Consider the following 27,222-nt stretch of genomic DNA (forward strand, 5'->3'; position numbering starts at 1 on the left):
GAGGCGCAGGGCCGGGAAAGCCGTGGCGGGAGGCGCGGAGAAGTTTGTTTGTGTGGGCAGCTCAATCCCGGCTCGGCCCGGGCCCGTGCCGGGGCTGTTCCTCATCTCCGGCTTTCCCCTCACGCAGCCCGGGGGCGCCGAGAGCGCGGGGCGAGGCGGGGCCGTGCGCAGAGCCCGCCCCGAGCTCGCTGCCATTGGCCGCCGGTGCCGTCAGTCGCGGTTGCGGCGCGCTGATTGGTGGGAGCGGGGCGCGGCGCGGCCCCGGCGGCGGGCTGAGGGCGGCCGTGGCCGCGCAGCGCCGCCATTGGCCGAGCGGCTGTGCGGGCCCGGCAGCGGCGGCAGCGGCCGGAGCGCGGTGAGGCGGCGGCGGCGGAGCTCGGAGGCGGCCCCGGCGCAGGTGGGAGCCGCGCTGGGCTCTGCGGGGGCTCGGGGCTGGCTGCGGGCGGAGGGGGCGGCAGGGGGCTCCGGCGGCTCGCCGGTGCCGTGTCCGGCCCGTGCCGGCCCCGGGCTGAGGGCGCTGCGGGAGCGGCTGCCCGCGGTCTCCTTCCCGCCGGGGCCGGGCAGGAGCCGCTGCCGGAGCAGCGCTGGCTCGGCCCGGCTGCTGTGGGTAGGACAGAGGGGCTGCCCCGCGGCCGGGAGCGGGCGGGGAAATTCCCGTCGCCGGAGGTTCGTGTGCCCGGCGGAGAGCGAGGAGTCCTGTCAAAGTGACTTTATTGCCGAGCAGGGGCAGAGGCCGTGGGGCATTTGCCGTGCGCTCTCTGCCGTGGCTCTAGTCCGCAGCCTCCTTTTTATCCTCATTTTCCCGGCCGCATCTCCCTCTGCCTTTGCCCACCGGCTGAGTTCCTTGGAAGGTTCCGACTTCCCGAGGCGCCTGCTGCCTGTCCTCGTTAATGTGCACCCTCCTTTTGTATAACAGCCGATATTCATGGCTCTGTTAAGTCTTTGTTCTTCTCCTCGAAGTCCAGGAATGTGGCGGGACTTTGAGCAGCTCTCTGGGTCAATTTGTAACATTTATTGTAACTGATGCTTTCTCCCCTTATCTACAGGTGCCTGGCCCTATCTCCAGGCAGATTCACTCCTTGACTCTGTTTTGTTCTTCCCAGGCCCTCTTTGGTTTTGGGATTATTCTCGGTGCCCTCATTCCCTGTCCTTTTGTAGCGTTTGTGGATCAGGAGGCCTGGCTGCCACCTGCATGCCCTGGCTCAGCTGCTGGATGAGCTGCACTGCCAAGGTGTGGAGCATGGTAAAAAGATGAGAGTTGCTGCAGCACAGAAGAGGAGAAGCAGCATTCCTTTATCCCCTGGTGTGCTGGTGAGCCAGGAAAGCGTGTCCCATTCCCATCCTTTCCATGTTTGGACCAATACATAAACTGCTCTCCTATTTCCTTTTTATCTTTTTTAGCAGTTTTCTCGTCATCTCTTTGCCAACAGCAGTTTGAGCCATTTAGTTTTCCACAAACTCCTGCTTTTTCTGCTAAGAGATAATCTGATCCCATTCTCTGGTGAAATGTTGTGTTCCTCGTTTCAGTGGCTTGGTCGGCAGGAAGGTCAGGAGCTGGAGCTGTCTGGTTGGTTCTTATTCTGAGGACAGCTTGTAATCAAATTATGCCATTCAAATGAAAAATGGGTTCTCTGTCTCCTGTTATGAATTTGTTAGAAACGCCAATCACTTGGTTTTTAAAATGTTAGAAGTTTAATACTAGTAAAATGGTTATAAAAGTAGAAATACAATTAGACTAATAAAAATTTAGAGTTAGGACAATTGCAAGACATTAAAAAGCAAAGACTTACAGATGTCAGGATGCTCTCTTGGCCACTTAAGCCACAACAACCATACCTTGTGAATAAAGGAATCACCCCTAAAAAAATACACTGTTGCATATTCATATATCCTTCATGGTTATGCATACATTTTATTTAAAACAAGTAACTCTGTCTGTTGTATGTCAGCTGTTTTTTTTAATCCCCACGGCATCCTCCAGTCTGAGCATGGCCTGAAGAAATTAACTTCTTCTAGAAAGAAATCCATAAATTGCTCTTCTCTGGAGAATTTAGGTGTTCCTAGAGCGAATTTAGGTGTTCTCATTTCCTAACACCCCCCCCCCCCCGCCATGCATATTTTCTCTTTTAACTACTAAAGCTTCATTTTATCTACAAAGCTACGTTTACCATACTATTAAAATGTTAATACAGCACAAGTTATCAATATAACATAATACATATAGTAACTATCTGCACAGAGCCATATAACATGTATTTTTCACAAAATCATTTTGGTTCCCAGGAGCTGGTCCATGGTGTTGTAGGATTTGTTCTGGTGCCCCTTCATCTTTTCCCCACGTTTGGGCGCTCCCTCAAGATGGGGCTGCATCAATTGAACATTTTTTTTCTTACTCCTGAACTTGTTCTAGCAAAACCCCCAGTGCTCTGATACACCCTGTACAGCACAGACAGGGACAGCAGATGTTGGAGTGGGCAGAGGGATGATCCCCCCCTTATTTTAGTGAAGTTTTCACAACATTCTCCATTTGCTGTTTCCCTTTGCAGCTTCAGCCATTTCTGTTGCAGAGTCAGAGATCCTCAGCATGGGCTCTGCCTTCAGCTGTGCAGATTCCATCTGTGCAAGCAGGCAGAGCTTGGGGTGAGGGGCAGAGGGAATCAGCCAATTCCTGCCCCAGGCAAGAAGAGCCAGGTACATTGTCCCCAGTTTGCCCCAGCAGTGTTAATTTGCATTTCTGAAGCTCCTCCTGGGTGCCTGGAATGCAGCTTCTCTTCCACAGCAGCCTTCAGCAGCCTCAGTTGTGCCCCCCCCCAACCTGCTGCTTTTTTTTTTCCCCTTCAAATAATCTATTTATTGTTTATGAGTTAAAGGGTCACCTTTAAATCTTATCTAGTATTGAAAACTGTGAAAAACTCTAATCACTTGGTTTTTAAAATTTTAAAAGTTTAATAATAATAAAATGGTTATAAAAATAATAATACAATTAGAGTTAGGACAATTACAAGACAAAAAAAGCAAAGAATTACGGACGTCCAGATGCTCTTGGACCCTAAGTCAAGAAAAGCTTGACTTGTGAACAAAGGAATCACCCTTAAACCAAGACACTTGTTGCATATTCATACATCCTTCATGGTTATGCATACATTCTGTTCTAAACAAGAAACTCTGTTTTATGTCAACTGGTCCCTTTAATCCCCTGGCATCTTCAAGTCTGAGCAAGGCCTGAAGAAATTAGCTTCTTCTGATAAGAAGCCATAAATTCCTCTTCTTTGGAAGATTTAGGTGTTCTTCGAAGGGAGCATTTCATTCCTAAAAAGAAAACTCCCCCCACATACATAATCTCTACTTTAACATTATGTTGTAACGTAAAACTACACTTAACACAATATGTAAGGGAATTAATACAGCATAACTTTCCCACCTTACACATATAATATTAATTGTAACATTTGCGAAAAGCCAATCATAAATATGCATTTTTCACAATCCTTCCTCTTATTCTTTATAAATCATTTGACTTGAGCAATATTTCTTATCCTCTTGCATTCTTTGGACTCTGTTGGTAATCAAATAAAACATGGGATTAAACAAAGAAGAAATATTAAAAGACTTGTAACACATAAAAGGAAGAATCCTAATTTCTTCCACCATCCCATTATCAATACATTACCCCACCTGCTAGTTTTTAACATTATTTTCCCATTTTTGGACTGATACCTAGGTCATAATTTTTTTCTGATATCCTTTGTTTTTTCCAGGATGACATCCTCATTGCCATCTATTTTCAACAATCTGTACACCCCATTCTTTAGCCAATAAATAGCGTAAAGCCAACCTATTTTAATGCACTGCAGGTGATGTTTGGCTTTGCAGACTCCATATTAATTCCAATGCCTGAGCAGCTTTGTTTATTATCTTCTCTATAACTGCTTGGAGTCATTTAATATGACTCAGGATATAATTTGGGGTTAACACAGAGCTGGACTGCTGTGCTTGTTTTACCTTTTTTTTTACTAACTGTCTCTTTACCGAATCTTGGACTATATTTCTAAGATCAAATGTAAAACAAATGCATCTCTCTCCTTTTGGACATTCCATGCCCCAAGTATTACGACTTTTTCCTAAGTTCTTTGTATGTGATAATTTTCCCCCTTTTTCCTGCAGGTACTTAATTTGGATGGGTTATAACAGTGGCTGTTGACATGGGGGTGTGTAACAAAAAGGAACTTTGGTTTCTTTCCATGTGATACTTTCTGTAGCATTTGTGACACGATCTTGCTGCTATCTCAGAAGGGAAAAGACAACAAATGAGAGACAGAAACAGGAATGACAGAGGTCTGGTTTGGCTTATACCCCCACCTCCCCTGCCTGTGGGGCTGCTGCCCACAGCAGGTACGTGTGATCTTCTCGCTGCTGAGTACAGTGCTCAATCCAGGCTTGCCCTCTGTTTCCCTTGTCACTCCTTTTTTACTCATTTCCAGGCAAATTGGTTTTGACACCTTTTAACTGTGGTTTTCCACCATTCCTCAGGTATCTCTCAGTCCACAGGCATTGATAATCCCCATCTACAAAAGCAATTTATTACTTCAGTTTTTGAGGTCTTTCTGTATAGGGGATTGATTCAGTACTCAATACTTCTTGCCATGAGAACATAGATTTTGTGAGCTACAATGCCAATTATTCTCATAATTTAAACATTCACTTATAACCCAGCTGCCATGTCCAATATGGGGATGAATCAAATAAAGTATACAGCATAGTATTAATGGCAATTTCCCTTCTTCCCTGTACAAGCCACAGGCTAAGGCCAGACTATAAGAACTCTTTGACTCAAACACTCCCGATCCTCCTGTTTGAAGTGGCAGTGTTCCTCTGCCAAGGAGGTGTCGGAGGCGTCTCAGGGCTTATTCAGGCAGGGCTTAGAACCAGTGATGCAAGCTTTGCCTTATTTCTCAGTTAGGTGTTATTCTTTGTACCTGCCTTGGATCATTTGGGTCTTCCCAAACCATTACCACCCAGTCCTGGTTGAAAGTCAATTTGGTATCACCCGGTTTAGATGTGATAGTCCATTCCTCACGTTTCTTCACAAATTCTTTTATTTTGCTGGCATGAATTCACCCTCTTTTCCATGGTTGGGATTGCTGCTTTAGTAGTACCTGGAAAGGACTTTTTATTAACACAGTGTTAAAAGAAAAACAATACTGCATTAACTTTCACCATTAGTTTTCTTCAAAACTTTCTGGGTTTAACTAAAAACTTTTTCTGTAGCTGCTTCTTCTTCTTGTATCCAGCTGTGCTAATTGCTGCAGAGGCCAATTCTTCTTCATGTGAGCTATAATTAGTTAAATAAAAAAAGACTAGCCCAAATTTAACACAAGATGTATCACATCTCTTGGTTTTTTGCTTTTGAGGCAACATCCAACTGTTTTAGTCTTACAGACCCATTCTTCGGAACAAAAGCCTCCTTTCCTTAACAACAAAAATCAGAAGGAAAAAAAAGAAGTCTTGTTTAAAAAAATAAAGCACATTGTGAGAGTCAGCTATCTCTGCTTTGATCTTATCTCTATTGGTGGTCCAGCTCTCCCTCTTTTTCACAGCTTTGCCTTTGACTGTACTTCCTCACTCCCCTCCCCTTGTTGTCACTCTGTCTAGCAGAGAGGAGAACTCACAAATAGCTACGGTATGGGGACTTTGGGGTGTATTTCACTCTCCCTCTTTCTCTTTCTCTCTCTTTCCCTTTCTCTCTCTTTCTCTTTTTCTCTCTTCTTCTCTCTTCTCCCTTTCTCTCTCTTTCGCTCTCTTTTTCTCTCTTCACATTTCAACATCCACATTCCAATATCAGTCCACTTTCTAACATTAGTCCTACATCCTGGAGAGGTGAGTCTGCCAATCACCTCTCCCTCCTTTTTCAACTTCCTTACAAATTTAATTACTGTTGTTATGTGTGTTCTGCAGGCCTTTAATTCACGGCACCCTCCACCAAGGGCTACCAGCTACCCACAGCTGACAGTGCTAAAACTAAAGACTTATTTTGCTGTCACAATTTTCCATTCACAAGCTTGAAAGGGTTGTAGGAACAAGGTAAACAAAAACTTACTTCTGAAGTGATCTTGCCTGCAATAAAAAATTTAAGGCAATGCTTGTTAGTGCAATATAATTTGCAAAGAAGCCAAGGTTTGATTTGGGAAGGGCATCTGAGGACACAGAGCATGAGTTTTACCAATCTATAATTTGAAGAGGGAATAGACAAAATGTGGATACAGTGGGGGAGACAGCATGTAAGGAATTTATCTCTGCAATACTCTCTTTTTGACTGCCAGGAGACACTCTCTGAAGAGGTTCTTACGGTACAAACAATAACTGGATGGGAAGAGGCACTCTTGAATTTAAGCTTTGGTGTCAAAGTAGGAAACTGCCCCTGAGCACTGCAGTGCTGGAGCACCCTGCCTGCAAACTCACCAGAGGCAAGCCACTGCTGCCACGCTGCAGGGCTGCCTGCAGCACAGAGGGAACCATGGCCCAGCCCTCCCTGCAGGCCTGGGTAATCCACACAAGGAATCACAATTGCTTCATAGCTCTCTAACTCATTCAAGAAATAGGAAACTGTAGTAAACAGAGATCTCCCTCACCATCTTTTTCATATGTGTGTGTCACACACCCACTGTGATGCTGGAAGTAACAAATTGTTTACATTAGAAGATACTGAAACTTTTTCTTCATTTAGCTTTGTAGTTTCCCTTTTCTATATGTAGCCACCTCCCATTGTGGGAAAAAATGAGCCCTATTTTTTTACAAGTGTTTTGTATGCACAATTTTATTTGCTATTCTAGATACAATGCAAGTAGTTAGCACTTCCAGAAAAACTAGCAAAAAACCAAAACAAAAAAACTAAGAAAGCAAAACACATTTGGGTACATGAAAAAGGACTGGTTGGAAGGAAAATTGTTTGCTTGACCTACCAAGCAGCTGGTGTTACCTTTAGTTTAACTTTACACACTGAGAACACTTGATTGAACAGCCTGCATTGACTCAAATTAATAGCAGGTTTTGCTATGTCACAGCTGTAAACTAGTTTTTCAATGTTAGAGTACAGTAAGTTATGTATTTCAAGATAAAAATCACAATGCAAATTGGAAGAAATTTAGTACTGCATGAGGTGTGCACACAATTAATTTACCTCTAGAAGTCAGTTTATGACTTTCCTCTACTAGGATTGCAGTAGCTTCTATAGCTTGAATACACACTGGCCAGCCTTGATTTACTGGATCCCACATCTTTGATAAATAAGCCATGGGTCTCTTTACTTCTCCCCACTCTTGAAACAAAACCCTATGAGCTACCCCCTTTTTTTCATTTACATACAAATGAAAGGGTTTTGCTAGTGAAGGTGAGCTTAAAGTTGATACTGGGGTTAGTTTTAACTTCTTTTTTCTTAATTTTTCATTATCCTTTTTGATCCATTTTATATCATCTCCCTCTGTCAATTTTTTATTCAAAAATTTTACTGTCTGTGTATATCCTTCAATCCACAATTTATAATATCCCAATAATCTGAGTATCTTTCTGATTTCCCCCTTTGAAGAGGGAGGGGGAAGGGATAGAATCCCTGTGTTTCAGTCTGGGTTGAGCTTCCAACTACCCTTACTAAGCAAGTGTCCAAGATATTTTACCTCTGATTCTACAAATTGCAGCTTCCCTTTTGATACCCTTAATCCTTTTTCCCCAAGAAAATTCAAAAGCTTTATAGTAGCCTCTCCAGCTTCAGCTTCCCCAGAAAGTAAAAGATTATCCACATATTGGATAATTTGTATTTCAGGGGGAGTGGGGAAAGTTTGTAGTATTGTTTCTAAAGCTTGTCCAAATAAGTTTGGGGATTCTGTAAGCCCCTGTGGTAGTTTTGTCCATCTTAATTGCTGTTTTCTCCAGTTAGTGGGTCCTTCCATTCAAAATCAAAGATAACTTGCTCTCCTGGGCTAATGGGCAAGCCCAAAAGGCATCTTTAAGGTCCACTACACTAAACCACTGATGCTGGGGAGGAACTTTACTTAAAAGAGTATAAGGATTTGGTACCACTGGATAGCGGGTCTGAGTTCCTTTGTTAACCTCCCTTGAGTCTTGTACCAGTCTATAGCTCCCATCAGGCTTCTTTACTGGGAGTATTGGGATATTATGGGGAGACATACAAGGTTCTAATGTCCCATCCTTTATTAGTCCTTCTATTACTGGCTTTAAACATTCCTGTCCTTCTAAAGATACAGGATACTGCCGTACATGTATGGGACATGTATTTTTTTTTCCTCAGTTGTAATCTTTATGGGGTCAATATTTAATCTTCCCCTATTCCCCTCCCCAGCCCAAACTTCCTTGTTAATTCTTCTTCCATCCTCCTGGCCTAGTTTTAAAAGTCTAGCTGTCATCTTCCCATCTTCTGGAACAACCCCTATTCCTAATTTCACTTGTAAATCTCATCCCAATAAATTGCTACCTGCCCCTGGGACCAAGAAAACATCCCTCATCCAAAATCTAGTTTCTCCCTCTATTACCACATTTTTAATAATGGGTACTGTGAAACTCTCTCCTTTTGCTCCTGTTACTTTTACAGTATCTTTGCTTACACTATAACCTTTTGGAATATTTAACATAAAGGTTCTTTTTGCCCCTGTGTCTACCACAAATTCCAATTCTTCTTCTTGGGGACCCACTCTTAAAGTTATCTCAGCATTCCCCACCTGGACCCCACCTGCGCCCCCCCTCGGCCCCATGGCCCCGCGAGGGGAATTTGGGGAGGTGGGAGTGGGGCAGCGCCAAGGCCGGGCCCCCCCGCGCTGTCCTGGCGGGAGCGGCTGCAGTGGGGACCGAGTGCGGGCGGGAGCGGCCGAGAGCCCAGCGCTGCCCCAGCCCGACCTGCCCCAGCTCCATCCCTGCCCCTGCGCTGGGATGCTGTGGGGCTGGGGGGAAGAGGGAGCCGGCAGTGGGTGCTGGGCCTGGAGGCAGGAGGAGAAGGGAAGGAGAAGCAGGCTTGAGGAACAGAATGGTCAAACGATGGATGTGAGAGGAGAGTGTGGGATTGTGCAGGAGAAGGAAAAATAGCAGGAGGAAGAGGAGTGTGAGGAAGAGTAGAGACACAGGAGGAGGAGGAGGAGGAGAAAGAGGAAGCAGCAGAAGGTTCCACCACTCCTTATAGGTGCAGCCTCCCCCCAGCCCCAGGAGCGGTGCTCCCCCCACATGCAGCAGGTGACTGTGGAGGGGGATCCACGATTTTCACGGGGTGATTCTTGGTGTTTCTGAGCTTTCTTGGATTAAATGTTGGTGCTTTGGTTTTATGTGGCAGCTGAATCTTTATCTTTTGGAGGAGGTTTTTGCTGGCTTTTGATGTTTGGGGTGTTTTTGTTCTGTGTCTTGGAAGTTTACAGGATTTTTGGGCTGAATCTTGGTGCTTTGGAGGTTCTTACAGACACAAGATTCCCAATGACTTCCTGAGATGAACTTGGGCAAGGAGGAACCTCCAGTCCAAGGTGCTCTTCTCTTGTTTTTTCCCCAAACCAGGATTTGTCATTGCCAGGGCGTGGCTGGATGGAGGAGGAGGAAAAGCCCCGGAGATGCTGCAGGAGGAGGAGCTGCAAACCCAGCTCAGGGAGCTGCGGGGAGGAAAGAGCCCCCCTGAGCCAGGAAGGCAGGCGGAGATCCAGCCAGAGCTCGGAGCTGGTGGAGAAGCCTCATGGCAGGGAGAAGCCCCACAAGTGCTTGGAATGTGGGAAGGGTTTCAGCTGGAGCTCCAACCTGATCGAGCACCAGAGGATCCACACTGGGGAGAGGCCCTACGAGTGTGGGGAGTGTGGGAAGAGGTTTCAGACCAGATCCCATCTCCTTGTACATGAGCGGAGTCACACAGAGGAGAGGCCCTTCCTCTGCCCCGACTGCGGGAAGGGCTTCAAGCACAACTCCAGCCTCACTGTGCACCGGCGCATCCACACCGGGGAGAGGCCCTACGAGTGTGGGAAGTGTGGGAAGAGCTTCAAAGACAGGTCTAGCCTGATCCAGCACCAGGTTATCCACACTGGGGAACGGCCCTACGAGTGCTTGGAATGTGGGAAGAGCTTTGGGTGGAGCTCTGCCTTGAGAATACACCAACGCATCCACACCGGGGAGAGGCCCTACGAGTGTCCCCAGTGTGGGAAAAGATTTCAGACCAGCTCCGATGTCCTCAAGCATGAACGGATTCACACAGAGGAGAGGCCCTTCCGCTGCCCCGACTGCGGGAAGGGCTTCAAGCACAACTTCAGCCTCACCGTGCACCGGCGCATCCACACCGGGGAGAGGCCCTACGAGTGTGGGAAGTGTGGGAAGAGTTTCTCCAGGAGCTTTCACTTGACCCAGCACCAACGGAGGCACCAGTAAGGGAAGCCCTGTGAGTGCCCCGCGTGAGGGAAGAGCTTGGAGTGAGGGAAGAGAGCGAGGGAAGAGCTTGGAGTGAGGGAAGAGAGTGCAGGAAGAGCTTGGTGTGCTCCTGCAGCTCCATCCCCCATGGGAGGATCCGGGCTGGATGATCCCCAGTGACCCCCGTTGGGCAGAGCCCTGGTGCCCCCGTATGGGGAATAAAACAGAGAGTAAAGCAATGGAGCTGATCAAGGGGCCCGATATCTGAGGCCTGACTGAGCAGAAACTGTGGGAGACACAGACACAGTTTCAGTCTCCCTGGGCAAGAAGTGACCAGAAAAAATGGTGTGAGTCTTTGTGATAAGACAAATGTTCCCAGGTTACTGGATGTCTCGAAGAATGTGTAACGAATGAGAAATTGTTACCAAAAACAGAGCCCTATATAAGCACCATACAAGTAAATCCCTGTATAAACACCTGGTACAGTCAATAGAATTGGCTTTGTTCTAAACTCGGATGTCCCCGTCTCTCCATGGTGGATAACCCTGTTGTGGGTGATCCCCGTTGGGTGGGGGAAGGTGCTGGAGGGATTTCTTTCCCTTCTCCTGGTGCTGCCGTGGTTTGGTTGGTAATAAATTCCCTCCCTGTGCCCAGGCCGGGTCTGTTGTCCCCGTGCCGGTGCTCGGGGCGGGATCTCTCCCGTTCCTTCTCTGCACTGCCGGGCCTCTCCTCAGCCAATGAGAGAACGCGGTGGAGAAGAGTCAGCCAATGAGAGCGAGCGGGGCTGATGACTCACCAGTTGCCGGGCAGACCCGCAGCAGGCAGTGTTCCCCACCTGGACCCGCCCTCCCTGCCCAGTGCCGGCCCCGCCGTGGGGTCCCCCCAAGTCCCTCCCCAGTGCCCCCATGAACTGGGCTGGGTTTAACTGGGAAGCTTTACTGGGAACACTGGGAGCAGGGGGCAGGGGCAGAGTGACAGCAGGGCTGGGGGGACACTCAATCCCCCCAAAATCAGCGTGGGGCTGGAGCAGGGGGTGCCGGCCGGGTCCGGGGCCACGGGGAGGGGCTCTCACTGCCAGTGGCTCAGGAGCTCTGTGGGCAGAGAACGGGGGGTGACACCGGGCTGGGGTCCCCGGGGGGACCATTCACATTCTGGGGGAGGTGGGATACGACTCACGGGACCCCCCTTTCTTGTGCAGGTAGAACCAGATCCCCAGTGCCAGGAAGATGAAGCCCAACTCGGAGTCTCCAGTTCCTGCCAGCATCTTGCTGTGGCAGCATCCAGCAGCATCTCTGGGGTCTCCGCAGGGGTCAGGACCCCCCAGAAACTCTCACAGGCACCCAGGCCCCTCCAAGCACCCTCCTGGTTGCTCCCAACCTACTCAGGACCCCTGAAACCTCCCTCTTGATCCCTTCCTCACCTTCCCAGGACCCACCAAAGCCCCTCCTGTCCCTCTCAGTATCCCACAGCCTCCTTCCAGTTGCCCCCCACTGCTCCAGGACCCCCAAACTCTCTCTCATTCCCTTCCCAGCCCCACCAGGGTTCATCCAGACCCCTCCCAGTCTCTTCCCAGCACAACCAACCTTGTCCCAATCTCTGCTCTTCCATCCCCAATCTCCATCCAGCTCTTCCAGGCTCACTCACATCCCTCCCAGTCACACCCAGCACACCCAAACTCCCTCCCAGTGTCCACCAGGACCCCCAGAATCCCTTCCCACCCTCCCCGGTATCCTTCAAACCCCTTCTTAGCCTTTCCAAACCCACAACCTCCTCTCCCAGTTGAAATCAGGCTCTCTCCTACTCCCTCCCAGTTGCTCCCAGCACATCCCAATGGCTCTCCCAGTGCCCCCAATTCCTCCCCTGTATCCCAGTGCTGGCTCAAGAGGTGCTCCAGGCTGACGTGCTGCACCTGGCAGGTGGAGGTGAGCCCGGCCCGGGTTGGGGTTTCCAGCAGCACCAGGAGCTGGTGGGTCCAGTCCCAGTTGGGGACCATGTCGGTGGCCACCACAGAGAGCTCCTGCTGGCCCTGGAACCACCTCAGCTGGGTGTGGGCCAGGTAGAAATCCACCAAGGAGCAGAGCAGGTGGCCGGGGCTGGGCTGGGAGCTCGAGGGCACCAGCGAGATGGACACGCTGGGGGTCACTGGGAGAGAGCGGGGACACACTGGGATCAGCTGGGGGGAACTGGGAGAGAGAGGGGAGGGGTGGTGTGGCCTTGGGGCAGACTGGGAATGGACTGAGAGGGACTTGGAATGAACTGGGAAAGACTGGGATGATACTCAGAGAGAGGGGAGGGGATGGGGGGCACTCGGAGAGGGTGGAGATCTCGGAGTGAACTGGAGAGGAACCGGGAATGGGCTGGGAAGGAGTGGGAGGGACTGGGGCGGCACTGGGAGGAACTGGGAATGGGCTGGGAAGGAGTGGGAGGGAGTGGGGCGGCACTGGGAGGAACTGGGAATGGGCTGGGAAGGAGTGGGAGGGACTGGGGCGGCACTGGGAGGAACTGGGAATGAAGCGCGCGGCACTGGGAGGCCGAGTCCAGTGCGGGGCACGCGGCGCTGCGGATCTGCCTGGCAACTGATGAGTCATCAGAGACTCGCGCTCTGATTGGCTGAGGGGCGGCAGCGCCACGCCAGGCTGAGATGGACAGCCGGGAGGCACTGGGAGAGACTGGGATGGACTGGGAGAGCCACGGGGGTCAGTGGCAGGGACAGAAGGTCTCGGGGATGGGCACAAGGAGGGCTGAGGGCTCTGGGGCGATTCCCAGGGAGGTTTTGAGGGGCCTCAGGGTCATTGCCAGAGCAGGGCTCGAGGGGACACGCTCTGCCCCACGCTCACCTCGGCGCTCCGTGAGGAACGGGCTGAGATACTCGTGGTTGTACCGGCAGAGCCAGCCCACCGCAGTCCTTCTTTGCTCCATAACGTGCGGGTCGCTGTTGCAGTACCTGGCTGCTGTCCCTGGAGTATCTGTCCCGTGGTATCTGTGGATACCATGCAAAGGCCTTTTCTGCTTCTTTACCCTGCACTCTCCTTGTAGCAGTTCAGGCTGGAACAAATGGCTCCCAGAACAGGGACCTTGGGCAGTTGTCCAGTCCCGGAGAGCGTCTCCTGAAGGTCATCGGATCCGGGATCTTTGGGAATTCAAGCGTCGTTTGGGACCAGCTTCTTCCTTCACTTTGTGAGGACTGTTTCTCCTGGCCTGTCGGCACCCCTTTGGAATTCTGAGGAAAGGCTGCCGCTTTGGAAGGGAAGCTTTCAGAATCCAAAGGACCGGCAGGAGCCCACCAGCCCCCTCGAGGTTTCTCTTTTCCTTTGTGTCCCTCGCATTGGTGAGTACTCGCAGCGTGGGCTGCCAGGTGCCCGGGGGAGAGCTCCACACATGAACACATTTATCTTAAGTTCATCCTTTTGCCTCGTGGGGGGGAATTTTGGGTTGTTTGGGAAACATGGACAATCATTTATCCCCAGCTCAACGAGAGATTTATATTCAGATTAAAGCAACCTTAGTACTAGGGAATGTTTCATTTAAAAAACTTTTGTTCAGTTTTTGTTTGAGCACTTTCCTGAGGCTTCCCAGGAAGATGTTTTGTCAGTTTCGTTCTGGGGGAAAGCTTGGTGATGCATTTATGATATACAAGTGGGGGGGAATTATAAAGTGGGCAAGTTTAATCCTATTTTCAATTTGATTTTTAAATTAGTAAAGCCTAAGGGAGAAAGTTGGGTCCCTGGTTCTTCTTCCCTGTGTTCCTCCCTCCCTGATCCTAACCCTGCTTCCCCTATGGGTGGGATGGGAGCCAGACCCTGCCCACGGGTACAGGGCTGTCACCTACTCCCTGCTGCCTCCAGCCCCACTCAGTCCCTCTCTCGGGCTGGCCCTGGCCACTCCAGCAGAGCCTTCCCCGCTCCCTTGTCCCCGACTGCCCTGTCCCCAGTTTGGTCCCCAGCTCCAGGAATGTCAGTTGTACAGCCCCGCCTCGGGTCCCTCCCCTGCGCTCGCAGCTGCGTCGATGGTGTCACCGTCGGGACCAGCCCCTTCTGTCCCCTGCCCACATCCCCGAGTGGGCCCTTGAGGGTGGTTCCCTCCTTCTCCAGCCCATCCCGGTTCCCACGCTGCGGAACCGAACGCGGGCCTGGCTGGAAGCCCGCCATGCTGGCCTGCAGGCCCCAAGTCACCGGGCCCCACCGCTCCGCCGGAGGCTGCGCGCTCCAGCCCGCCCCGACCCACCTTCCGAAGAGGATGAGGACGGCGGCACCCCGGCAGTAACAACAGGCCGGGAGGAGGCTGGACACGGATCAGGGAGGAGCCCTGCGGGATGGGGACCTGGACTTGGTGAGAGATCTCGATTGCCTTGCAGCGCCTGTCGTCATTAAACGGGGAAAGGAGCCGCGATGGGAGCGGATTCCTCACACTGAGGGGAAGGAGTTGAGAAAAGCGGCCAGAGACTATGGCCGCAATTCTCCATATTTTAAAAATGTATTGGACTAAACTTTCACAGGACATACCTTAATTCCCCATGCCTTCCATTACATTACCACTGCACTATTGCAGTGGAAAAAACTTTTAAAGCCAATCCTATCCAAGTATGACTTGAGTGAAGTTTTAACGAAGGCCAGAAAGGCCCTGAGGCTTTGGCAGGAGAGGGGGAATTTAGCAGACCAGAGGATCAGGTCATGCTGCCCAACAATGTCTTAGATGACATCAAATCTGCTGCAAAGACTGCTCCTTTAAAAATCCCTGGTGGAACCACCCTTGTCCAAAACTTTTCTTCAATCCATCAGGGGGTTGAAGAGACATTTGTTAAGTTTGTTGACCACCTCCCAGAGGCCATTGATCGCCAAATTGATAATGTAGAGGCCAGGGATGAACTCCTGGGAAAAATGGCAATGTCTAACGCCAACCCGGAAAACAAAAAGCTTCTCGGAGCTCTTTCCCAAGATCCAGAGCCAACCATCCCACAGATGGTCGACACCTGCACTAAGGCCTCTTCTTCAGAAACTGCTTTAGCCCTGGCCGTGAGCAAAGGGGTGGGGGAGGCAGTGGTGCCCATTAACAACGTGAGGTGCTTGAACTGTGGCCAGTTCGGCCATTTCCAAGCCAACTGCCCTCACTGGCCTCCTGTGCACTTTAACTCACCTCGCTGCCCTCTCCAGAACACCTAGAAATGATCAGCCCTCGCAGCGTCCGGGAAACGGGCGGGGAGCGCGGCGCGGTCCCGCACGGAGACAACGAGCGGCGGCCGCGGCCCCGGGGCCGAGGGCGGGCGGGCGAGGCCGGCGGGCGGGCAGCCCCGCCGGGGGCGGCTCAGAACCGCAGTCCTGGGGCGAAACTGCCGCCCCCGCCCCGCTGCTGCTCCAGAGCTCCTGCGCCCGCAGCGTCCGCGGGCACCGGCCGGGACAGAGCCCGGGAAGGAGAAGGGGCCGAGCCTCGGCGCGGCCGCCAGCGCCGGGAGCGGGACGAGCCCCGCACGGCAGCGCCCCAGCACCGGCGCCACGTCCAGCATCACCAACACACACGCAAACCCGCTGGCCAAGGTGAAAAAGTCCTTGCCATGAACGTTCTGGGGACAGGAAATGGTTCAATGTCAAAAACAGATACGGTTTCATAACCCGGAATGATAACAAACAAGATGTGTTTGTTCAACAGACTGCTATAAAAAAGAATAACCCCAGGAAATAACTCCACAGTCTAGGAGATGTAGAAATTGTGGAATTTAATATAATACAAGGAAGAAAAGGCCCCCAAGCAGCCGATGTGACAGGACCTGGTGGAGTTCCAGTGCAAGGTGGCAAACATGCACCAAACTGCAAACCTGCAAAATATTACCCATGTCATGGAAGTCCTCCACACTCCTATTGAGGAAATAAAACCCAAAACCAACAACCAAATCCCAGCAACAGCCCAAAAGCTGAAAGAGCACAGAAGACCAATAAGCCATCCTCCATCCAAGACTCCACCTCCATATCAAAACAACTTTCCTGTCTGATAAGTCCCACTTCTTCTAATACCCTTCCCCAATTCCTGTGGCCTCCCTGCCCCCCTCCCACTTTCCCTGTTTCCTTTCCCTTGTCCTATTACCCCTTTTTTATGTTCCCACAAATTCCTACCTCCTTTTCCCCCTTTCCATGGCCTCCCTCCACTAGTCCCTTTCCCCAGAGTTCCTTCATAATACCTGAAGGAGTGTAATTGGGGGGGAAGAAAGGAAAGTTTTCCTAAAGTAACCATCTTTTTCTTAAAAGGTAATGATTTCTATTTGGAGTTTCCAACAGGCACACCACCACCTACATTACCTCGTACAGAGTCTGTCACAGCCAGCAGCACTGCCACAGGGGCCAGAGAACCAGTCCCTACTGAAGGCTCCTGATTCCATCTCCTGATAAACCGGACTAAGAAAACCCCACATCCCTCCTGCCAGCTCTAAGAAAATCTATTTGGACATTAGAGACTCAGAATTGTTTGCATTTTGAAAATTGTCGTATGAGCGCTTTTGATTGATTTTGTCATTTTGTGTTGAATCAGTTGATCCTCCAGAGAAGCTTTCTTAATAATATAAAAAGGGGAATTGTGGGGATCCTGGGGGGCATTTCCCTGGTTTGGGGAGACGCGGGAGGCTTCCCTCAAGGGGCTGTTGGACTCTGTTTGCTCCTTGCCCTGTTCCTGTGTCTGTTCCTGTGTCCCTGGGCCACTCCCTCCCTGTTCCCTGACTGGGCCTCATCTTTGTACTGCCCAGGGGCCAGGGTCACCCCCACCCCGACTCCTCAGGACAGGGAGAGCTGAGAGTTGGAGCAGGGGGATGGGCGTGCTGGGGAAAACCCTGAACATCTCACGGCATGGCTGATTCAGACATCTGTGGATACCATGCAAAGGCCTTTTCTGCTTCTTTACCGTGGACTCTCCTTGTAGCAGCTCAGGCTGCAACAACTGGGGATCATCCAGCCCGGATCCTCCCATGAGGATGGAGCTGGAGCAGAGCACGAAGCTCTGCCCCCACTCAGGACACCCGCAGGGCCTCCCTGGTGTGGAAGTGCTGCTGAGTGATGATCTCTGAATTCCACCTGAAGCTCTTCTGACATTCCAAGCACTCATAGGGCCGTTCCCCAGTGTGGATCCTGTGGTGCTTGGTGAGGTCGGAGGTCCCACTGAAGCTCTTCCCACACTCCCCACACTCGTAGGGCCTCTCCCCAGTGTGGATCCTCTGGTGTTCCATCAGGTGGGAGTTCCAGCTGAAACCCTGCCCACATTCCAAGCACTTGTGGGACTTCTCCCTGCCATGAGGCTTCTCCACCAGCTCCGAGCTCCGGCTGGATCTCCGCCCGCCTTCCTGGCGCAGGGGGGCTCTTTCCTCCCCGCAGCTCCCTGGGCTGGGTTTGCAGCTCCTCCTCCTGCAGCATCTCCGGGGCTTTTCCTCCTCCTCCATCCAGCCACACCCAGGGAATGACAAATCCTGGTTTGGGGGAAAAACAAGAGGCGAGCACCTTGGACTGGAGGCTCCTCCTGCCCAAGTCCATCCCTAGAACTCAGCAGGACTCTTGTGTCCATGAAAATCTCCACAGTCTCAAGGTTCAGCCCAAAACAACACTCCCAGGAGTTCCCTATCTCTGATCTCGCCACTTTTGGGGTTCCAGAGGTTTCCTTTCCTTGGGATGATGGGGGTCCAATGGCTCCAGGGGTTCCCCGTTCTCAGGTGTCCTGCTTAGGGATGATCCAGGGGCTGTTGGGGCTCCATGGGGTCCCTTCTCCCCTGATGCTCTACTCTGAGATCCCAGGTGTCCCAGGGGTTCCTCCTCTCCAGGCTCCCCCCCTTTCCAGCCAGCTGGGGGTCCCCCAGCTCCAGGATCGCCCCTCTCTGCTCTCCCCACTCCGGGGGTCCCAGGGGTTCCCCTCCTCTGCTCCCCCGGGGGTCCCCAGGACAATGTCCTCCCCCTGGTGACACTGGGCAATGGCCACGTGGACTCCCAAAGATCCCCCAGGGGGCTCAGCTTTGGGGTCCTGCAAGATCCAAACCTACACACACAGAGAGAAAAAAACCTCACGGGGTTTATTTGGGCCTCCCAGACGACATCTGGGGCTCAATTCCACAATCTGCAAGCTCCAAATACACCCCAATAAAAAAACCCTCTCAGGGACCCCCCGATATATTTGGGACAAGCTCCCCCTCCCCTCTCACCTGCAGGATGAGCTGGGGGCGATGGTCCCGGGGCCAAGGGTGCTGCGGCCTCAGGGGGCACTGGAACCTCCTGTTTCTCCTCCTTTTCCTGCTCCTCATCCTCATCTTCCTCCTCCTCCTTCCTAATCCCACCTCCTGCCCAGTTCCTGCCTTCTGTATATTTAGAGTGCAGCACCTTGCTTGTTTTTAGAGCGAGAACAAAGATCCCCGCGGGAACACGGCTTGCTGGCTTTAGTCAGAAGTAGCAGTGACTAAAGGTCCTGTTTCCTCTGCTGTGCTCCCGTCCTTGTTCCTCCTCAGTGTTCAGGCTGGGCTATGGGGTGTCCCTGTTTGCTGCATTTTCAGAGCTCCTCCTGGAGCCTTTGGGCAATAGGCTGTGCCCTGGGAGGGTTCTTTGTGCTCCTTTGTGACCCAGGAGAACCTTCCGGGCGGTTTCTGCGTGAGCTGCTGCTGTGATGTCACAGGAGCACTGCCACGTCCCCGAGGTGCTCCCGTGGCTGTGGGACACGGAGGCCTCAGTGTCCCCAGTGGCTCTGGGCACTGCTCCTTGCCGGAGGATCCTCCTGCCCGAGGCATTCTCAGCACCAGCCCAGCCCTGACGGGTGTCCTTGTGTGCTTGCAGGGCTGCAGTCTGCAGACGTGTGCAGCGCAGCCAGAATGATCCAGCACGTGGCTGCTGCAGTTTGCACGCTGTACTCTGTGGCTTATTCGGGGTATTTTTTAACCCACTTGGCACGTAAGTCGAGGTTTTCTCTCGGTGCTGTGGCTTTGGGCTTGCTGTGTGCTTTCTGTTCTTCCTCTGGACCCGAGCTGACTTTGTAACCAAATGGCCATGAAGGCTCCATTGCTTTGGGAGAGCTCCTGCCAGCAGCTGCAGCTGAAAAAGGGGGTGTCTGCAGCCAGCGGGGCGTGCACAGCATTTGCAATGAGCCCTGGGGGGTTCTGTTCCCTCCAGCGGGGAGTCTGTGGCAGCAGAGCCGGGAACTCCCTGTCCAGCCAAGAACTGACCCAGCCCAGCATTTTGTGCTGTTCTCTTGCTGTGGGAAGGGACTGTGGCTCCTGGAGGGACGCTGGGAAAGCAAAATTCTCTCTCGGGGTTGCCCTGCTCCATGGCATTTCCCACCACAGGCAGTTTTTTCCTGACAGCATCTGGTTCATGTTCCCCTCTCCTGTTGCAGGGCACCTCATGTGTGGATTCCTAGCAGCTCCTCCTCCGGTGAGTGGGAAAGGAACCTTTGGTGTTTGGAATTGTGCAGCAAGCTGTGAGCTCGGCGTGTGGCAGCCGAGTGCCAGCTTAGGAGGCTGAAGGAAAGTTCCTGTCAGAGTCTTTGCAGCAGCAGCAGCAGCAGCAAAGGGATCCCCAGCAGATTTCTCCTTTTCTGCTGCTGAGCTTTTGAAGAGCTGCAGGTCTGGTTTTGCAGGCAGAGGATTGCTTGCTAGCTTTAGCCACAGTGGAATATCGTTTTCCCAACAATAAGTGGCAATGTCGACTTTAGCCCATTGTTAGTTTGAAGGACTCCAAACCCAATTTCTGCTTTGTGCAGCTGGATGTGCAGCTGAAGGTAAATAAGGTGATCACTGAGATAGAACTTCCCGTCCCTCACGCTGCCATCTGTCCACAGGGCACAAAAGCAGCACCAGCCCCTCCTCTGGCTCCCTCTGCTCCCAAAGAGGAGGCCAAAGAGGAGGAAGACAGCAGGGAGCTCCCCGCTGTTCTGGGGGACGCTGGTGAACTTCCCTCGGTGCCGGGAGATGACAGTGAACTTCTCGCTGCTCTGGGAGACAAGGGCGAACATCCCGCGCTGTGGGAATACAGCGGCGAGGCTCCCGCGGCGTGGGACAAGGACAGTGGACATCTCCCGGCGTGGGACGAGGGCAGTGGATGTCCCCTGGTGCAGGACGAGGATGGCCAAGCCCCCATGGTGTGGGATGAGGACAGAGGACATCTCCCGCTGTAGGATGAGGACAGAGGACATCCTGTGCCTTGGGAAGAGGAGGGTGAACTTCTCCCAGCATGGGAAGAGGACAGTGAACATCCCCTGGCTTGGAAAGATGATGGCGAACCTGCAGCATTTTGGGAAGAGGACCCAGAACCTCCCTGTGCTTGGGAAGAGGACACTGAACCTCCCTGTGCTTGGGAAGAGGACACGGAACCTCCCTCCGCTGTGGGATCCTGGGCTGAAGGTTCTGACAGCAGCACAGCCCTGCAGCCAGAGGGGAGAGGGGAGTGGTGCCTGGTGCAGCTGAGTACGTCTGCTCTGTTCCTGTGTTCAGAGCAGGGGGCTGTGTGTGTGTCTCGGCATCAGCTGCAGCCAGCGTTGCTCTGCAGCTGAATGTCACAGGGGCATTTATTGTCCTTCCCCAGCTGAGACCAAGGGGCTCACGGCCCCAGGGAGTGGGGCTGCATTCTGGCTCTGCTCTGGCGGGGTCTCGCTCTGGGAGGGAGCCTCTTCCACGTGGTTTCTTTCAGGGAACATCGTGAGCGTGGCAGAGCCTGCCGAGAAATACCTGGAAGTGGAGCAGATTGGCCAAGGGTAAGTGCACGGCAGCTACTTCTGCACAAGCAGCCCAGGGGCTGCGCTGGTGCAGGATCAAGGGAGAAGTCAGGAGAGCTCCAAACACCTTCAGACACTGGGGTGCCATCCTGCTGTCTCTCAGTCCTGATCAGAATTGAGAACTGTGGTCAGAAGGAGCCGTCACAGGCCCCTGAGGCTGGCAGTGTCCTGCCTGCAGCAAGGAGCAGGACCTGGGAGATCTTCTGTGTCTGGAACTGGATTGCTTAAAAGAGCCACTCACCATCTGGAGACTGTCAGACAACAGCTCTCAAGGAGATTTCTTTCAAATATTTTGCTTCATAAAATATCTTCCGGTCAGAATTAACAACCTAAAGGTTTAGAAACAGGAACCGGAGATGAACTAATAAGTGCTCTATTCTAGCACAGGTCGTAGAGCCCATACATTCAGCAACAGAGACAGAGCTGGTGCACTCTGGGGGAAAATGCATCACCTGCCTGATGGCAGGGCCCTTGTGGATCCTTCAGGTCTTAGGCAGGAAATGGAAAAGGATGAAATGCATTCTTTTCCAGTTCTTTAGACACCCATTGCTCACTTCAGGTTTTGAACTAAAGCAATTCAGCGTGGACATTTGGGATTTGCTCCAGCCCAATTCCTTCGTGTTGGGTCTCAGTTTTCCCTTGCACACCTGGCATGGCAGAGGGCTGGTGGCTGCTGCGCTGTTGTTGCAAGGGTCGATGCACCCAGGTGTTTGTGAGCGCTGCAGGCAGCAGAGATCTCCTGTCTGGGCTGGCTTTCACTCCCAGGGCCTCAAGCACTGCTTCTTTCTTCTCTGCTGCTTTGTCTCCAGGGCTTTCGGAACCGTTTCCAAAGGACTCGACCGGGCCACTGGAGGAGAGGTCAGTGCCAACACGCCCAGCACGTCTGGCAGCTCTCCAGGGCTCTCCCCTCTGCTGGGAGCTGTGGCTGCAGCTCTGGGGGCCAGCAGAGCTTTCCTGCACAGGCTGCTCCTCTGAAGGCAGAGCAGTGTCAGCCTGCAGAGCACAGCTGGGACACACTTGGTCCTTCTGGAGTGCCCAAAGGGATGCAAGGAGGGCAGCGGTGTCTGTCAGAGCAGGACACGCTGGCTTGCTCTTCATATCTAAAAGTGTGAATGGATCAGTGTTGGAGACTGAGGCCCAATTTATCTTCACCCCAGCCGCAGACAGGAACACTATTTAGCAGTTTTTCCATCCTGCCTTTCATCTTCAAAGGGTACCTCAAGGCCTAATTAGGGTGAGATCCTGCTTGGGCTCAGTTTGGGGATTTAATTCCACTTCAGCTGTCCACAGAGAGAGAAGGAGAGAAATGAGAAGATGGATGTCCAGAGCAAAGCTCTCTCCTAAACCCTGCAGTTGTTTTTGGGTCTGGGGTCAGTGACAGCCTGTGACAGGGATCACCTGAGCAATGGATGTGTGTGTTTGCTTTGTTGTGCAATCCCAAACAAAGCAGCTGCATCTGAAATCATGACCAAATCCCATGGAATTGCTAAAGGGTTCCTGGCTGTTTTGCTCTGTTTTCACAGAACCAGAATTACCTCCCGCTTGCAAAATGTGTTTGAATAATAATGAGAGTGTTGAGGCCATTTGAGAAGACTGTAGGTGCAGAGAATGTGGTTAGAGCTGGGAGGCTGACAGCTGAGGGGCCATTTCTGCAGAGCTTGCAAGGCCAAATGTCTCTGGCCGTGTGTCCTGTAAGCAGCCCCAGCAAGCAGAGCAATGGGCTGTGGGAGTGGCCCTTGCTGAGTCTGGTGCCCATCCCAGGGCAGTTTGGCACAGCCCGGCTCCGTCGCTCCAAAAAGCCTCGCCCCGTGTTTGCTGTGGCCTCCTGCCACAGACTCCTCCAGTTAAAGGTCTGCAATGTCCCCTCAGGTGGCCATAAAGAAAATGAGTCTCAGAGGGCAGAACGGGGAACGCGCTGTGAATGAGCTCCTGCTCCTGAAGGACAAGAAGAACCTCAACATTGTCAACTCTTTGGACAGGTGAGTGCTCCAGGCCTCATCCCGTGCACGGGCCCTGCCTTAACCTTTCCTGGCACCCGTAGTCTGTAGCCTGTTTTGAAAATGCCTGACCCAGCCGTATCTTCCCAAAACAACAGCCTGGCAGTTCGCTCCCTCCATGTGCTTTGGTTGCTTTGGTTTGGTTTTTCCTTCAAGCTGACCCCGTTTTCTGTGTCTTACAACAAGTGCTGATAAACCACAGCAGAAATTATTTCCCTTGGCTTCTTCTTCCCAGCCCTTTTGCATTGCTGCAGATGCCAGGAAAACCAGGGCCTTGTTTGCACAAATGCCTCATTTGCCCATTTTTCACTGGCCTTGCCTGTTCTGAAGGGACTTTCTGAAAGGTTTCTGATTGCTTTTGTCCCAAGTGCTGCACGGCCTCCTCCCCTGGATAACCCTGGGGGTTGTGTTGCCTTGTTTCTGCAGGGAATGGTGGAACTGATGAGATCAGAAGCTGAACCAGCTGGGGGCCAGTGTTGTGGTTCCACACTGATCTGGGCTGTTGCTAAACTGCATTTTTCACCTGCTTGCCATCTAAGGCCTCTCCTTTCTCACAGGGGTCTCCTCCTTTAGACTGTGCAGATTCCAAGGACTCTGCAGCCTGGCAGGAATGTCTCTCCATCTGATTCTGTCCTCATGGACAAGTGACCTGGAAACAAAACTCCACTCCAGGCTTTTCCATGGGGGAATTGAGCATTGCACATTCATCTCCATGCCACTGCTTTCCTCTTCCAGCTTCCTTGTTGGCGGAGATCTCTGGCTGGTGATGGAATACATGGATGGAGGAACTTTGCAGGACGTTGTCAGACAGACACGCATGGCTGAAGGAGAGATGGCAGCTGTCAGTCGGGAGGTGAGGGATCCTGCCTGTGGCTGCCACGGCTTGGACACGATGGTCCTTCCACACAGGCGTGAGAACAGGAGTGGCTCCATGCTCAGGGCTCTATTTCTCTGTTGTTTTTATGAGCTGGAGAAGAAAGAGCCTCTGCAGTGAACGGCCTGCCAGCATTGCTGCACTTCTGCTCTGTTCTTGCTCTCTTTCCTGCTGTTGTGGCACTCTCTGTCTGTTCTGGATTTGATGTGCTGTTCTCAGCTTTGCCCTGAACCGTTTGCCTGGAGCCTGTCTGCTCTGCACTCCTGGCCTGTCACAGCAAAGCTGCTGCTGGCAGAATTCGGACCTGTCCTTTCTTGTGTGATAGATTCCGGCCACTGGTTTTTGTCCTGGTGTTTCTTGTTCTCTCTCAGTGCCTGCAGGGCCTGGATTTCCTCCATGCGAACCAGGTGATCCACAGAGATCTGAAGAGCTCCAACATCCTCCTGGGCATGGCCGGCTCTGTCAAGCTGGGTGGGTGTTCCTGGCCAGGCACAGCGCTCCCGGGTGCGGCTGTGGGGCTGCTTCCCAGTGCCGGCCAGAGCCCCACAAGGGCTGCTGGGGGCACTGCCCGGCCCCTGCTGCCAGCTGAGAGCGGCTGCCCCTGCAGAGAGTTCCGGAGAGCAGCAGGGTGCCAGGGGTGGCTTTGCTCTGGGTATGGCCCTGCCAGAGGGGCAGGAGTTGGAATCTAAAGCTTCAAGGGAATCAGTAAAAGCCACTGCACGAAAGCTGAGGGTTTCTTTAAGGGTCCAGTTCCACCTTCCCTTGGCTACAGCCCTGAGCACTTTTCCAGCTCACTTCACTACTGCATTCTCAGACTGAGAGTGGGGAGTCTTGGTGCTTGGTTTCCTCATTCCAGCTGCCTTTGACAGTGTTTGTTTCTGTCCTCAGCTGATTTTGGCCTCTGTGCTCAGCTCAGCTCTGAGCAGGACCGGCGCAGCTCCATGGTGGGCACTGCTCACTGGATGGCCCCAGAAGTTGTGACCAGTTCTCCTTATGGCCCCAAGGTGGACATCTGGTCCTTTGGCATTGTGACCATTGAGATGGTGGAAGGAGAACCTCCTTACTTCAAGGAAACGAGGGCCATGGTAAGAGGCAAATTCTCCAGGGGCTGCAGAGCCCTGTGAGCACAGGGTGACCCTGCACTGGGAGCAGCAGCTGGAGGTTTCTGCACCTGGGGAAGGGAATTCCCAGAGCACTTGAACCTCAACACAGACAAATATTCTGCAGTCTCCAACAACAATTTGCTTTGGGATTTATGCTGTTCCAGCTCTTCTGTCTGTAAGGATGACCTGAAAATTTGAAGCAAGTACATCAGCTCTTTCCAATGGCTGTGGCAGCACCAGGGTTTGGGTTTTTTGGTTGGCACAGGAAAATGAGCTGTGAGCAGCATCTCTGCCAGGGAGGAAAGTGCTCCTGGAGCTGGGGCTGAGAACCCGGGGTCGCTGTGAGCACCTGTGGGTGGGAAGGAAGCTGGCAGAGCGCTGAGTTTGCTTTTCCTGCAGGCTCGCGCTCTGATCCGGCACAACGGGACCCCGCAGCTGCAGGAGCCCCGGCGCCTGTCGGCTCTGCTGCGGGACTTCCTCGAGTGCAGCCTGGAGCCGGACGAGGAGCAGCGCTGGTCTGCCCAGGAGCTGCTGCAGGTGAATGCCGAGCAGCTGAGGGGAAGCAGCAGCGCCAGGGAGGGGTTTTCTGCTGGGGCCCCTCCGATAGTCTCCAGCCTCGCTGCGTTCCACACGCAAAGCAAGCAGAATCCTCGCCGGGTTTGGCTTGGCAGGGTCCTTTCGAGGGCATCTGCCCCTGGTGCCCCACAAGGAGCAGGGCCATCTTCAGGCAGGTCCGGTGCTCAGAGCCCTGCCTGGCCTGAGCTTGGATGTTCCCAGGGAGGAGGCACCTCCCACATCCCTGGGCACCTTCTGTCAGTGTTTCCCCACTCTCCTGGCAAAAAGATTCTGCCTTCGATCTAACCTGAGCCTGCTTCCCTCTCCTGAGTTTCAGACCATTTCCCTTTGTCCTGTTGCAACAGAGCCTGTGAGGAAGTTGCTCTGGAAAGTAACAGTTCATTTCTTTCTTTTTTATCCTTTGGGCAGCACCCATTTTTATCATCAGCCAAGCCTCTCTCCAGCCTGACCCCTCTGATCACCGCAGCAAAGCAACTGAGGCAGCAGCGGAGGAGATGAAGCACTGGAGGACAGCTGTTAGTTACAGTAGTTAGTTAGGACAACTAGTTAGTGATGGTAGTTAGCAGTGCTAGTTGGTTATGGTAGTTAGGACAGCCTGTTTGTTACGGCTCTTATGACAGCCTGTTTGGTATGGCAGTTTTTTGAATAAAAACTCTCTTAAACCTCAACTCCCCTGAGGTGTCCCTTCCTCCTCCTCCCTCTGTGACTCGGCTGCCCGGAGCAATGTGAGGGGAGAGCGGGCCCAGCCTGGCCCAGAGCTGAGCCCCAGCAGAGCCCTGGCAGAGCCCAGAGCAGCCTCGGATCTGCAGAGTCAGCCTGGGAGGAGGCGCTCGGAGCCTTCTGGGCTGCACCCGACTCTTGGTTACAAACTGCGTGTGCTGGAAAATGCCACCGGCTCTGCCAGAGGGCAGAAGGGGCCCGGGGAAGGCCCCAGGGCTCCCTGCAAGGGAAACACCTGCCCTGGGTTTGTTATAGAGAACTATGTAGTTGGTGGCTTTTGCTCTTATGTCTTGACTTCTGCAACTTATTCTTAATCACAACGATTTTGATACAGTACAGTTTGTAATCACTTTTAACTGCTTTTGCTGTAATATAATTTGTCAGCTTTTTGTTGCCAATGCCCTGGCCCCTGTGTAGCTCATATCCTCAGAACATCATTCATGGCTGATAGTTTAGTTTGTGCACAGTGTGAAAAACATACATACTAGTTTTGGCTTTTGCAAAATATTGAAGTGGATTCCATGGGTTGTGCATTAGAATGTTAACTTTTGCAGAAGTAGCTGTAGTTGTGAAATAATAACTAATGCTTTTATTTTTGTAACTAACTGAAATGGGAAAACAGTGGGAAAACAGTGTTAAAAACTAACTGGTGGGGTAATGTATTGAGGATGGGATGGTGGAAGAAATGGGGATTCTTCCTTTTACGTGTTAGAACTGTTATAAATGAAAATTTGTCCAGCCAAATTAATATGAAAAAATAAAATATTTATTTTGCAATCAAATTCTATCTAGGCCACAAGGAAAGAACAGAGCCGAGCCCGGGGTCGGCCCTGGGTGTGCAACAAGGAGTCAGCCT

General features: G+C 52.2%; 2 protein-coding genes across 2 annotated transcripts in view; one reads left to right on the forward strand and one right to left on the reverse strand.

Moving 5' to 3' along the window:
• Window positions 1–27,222, forward strand: part of LOC144247940 (uncharacterized) — a gene marked incomplete at its 5' end in the record, with an annotated part of 684,260 nt that overhangs the window by 435,699 nt on the left and 221,339 nt on the right. The window contains 2 exon segments of the mRNA XM_077789686.1: window positions 9,726–10,394; window positions 11,408–11,410. Coding sequence (XP_077645812.1) covers window positions 9,726–10,394; window positions 11,408–11,410 — 672 coding nt within the window.
• On the reverse strand, window positions 11,522–14,525 carry LOC144247921 (class II histocompatibility antigen, B-L beta chain-like). Its single transcript, XM_077789615.1, has 4 exons — window positions 14,394–14,525; window positions 13,215–13,422; window positions 12,243–12,519; window positions 11,522–11,678 (listed from the first exon to the last, which is right to left on the reverse strand). Exons 1-4 carry the CDS (start codon window positions 14,523–14,525, stop codon window positions 11,522–11,524), a joined length of 774 nt encoding a protein of 257 aa, XP_077645741.1.

This window comes from Lonchura striata, chromosome 36 (assembly GCF_046129695.1).
Source record: "Lonchura striata isolate bLonStr1 chromosome 36, bLonStr1.mat, whole genome shotgun sequence".
NCBI classification, from domain to species: Eukaryota; Metazoa; Chordata; class Aves; order Passeriformes; family Estrildidae; genus Lonchura; species Lonchura striata.

Coding starts and splice junctions, on each gene's coding strand:
- LOC144247921 (XM_077789615.1), bottom strand. CDS start 14,525: ATGGCGGGCTTCCAGCCAGGCCCGCGTTCGGTTCCGCAGCGTGGGAAC. Junction 13,423..14,393: donor AGAAGGGGCTGGTCCCGACG/GTGACACCATCG, acceptor CATTTGTTCCAG/CCTGAACTGCTACAAGGAGA. Junction 12,520..13,214: donor GTTCCTCACGGAGCGCCGAG/GTGAGCGTGGGG, acceptor GCTCTCTCCCAG/TGACCCCCAGCGTGTCCATC.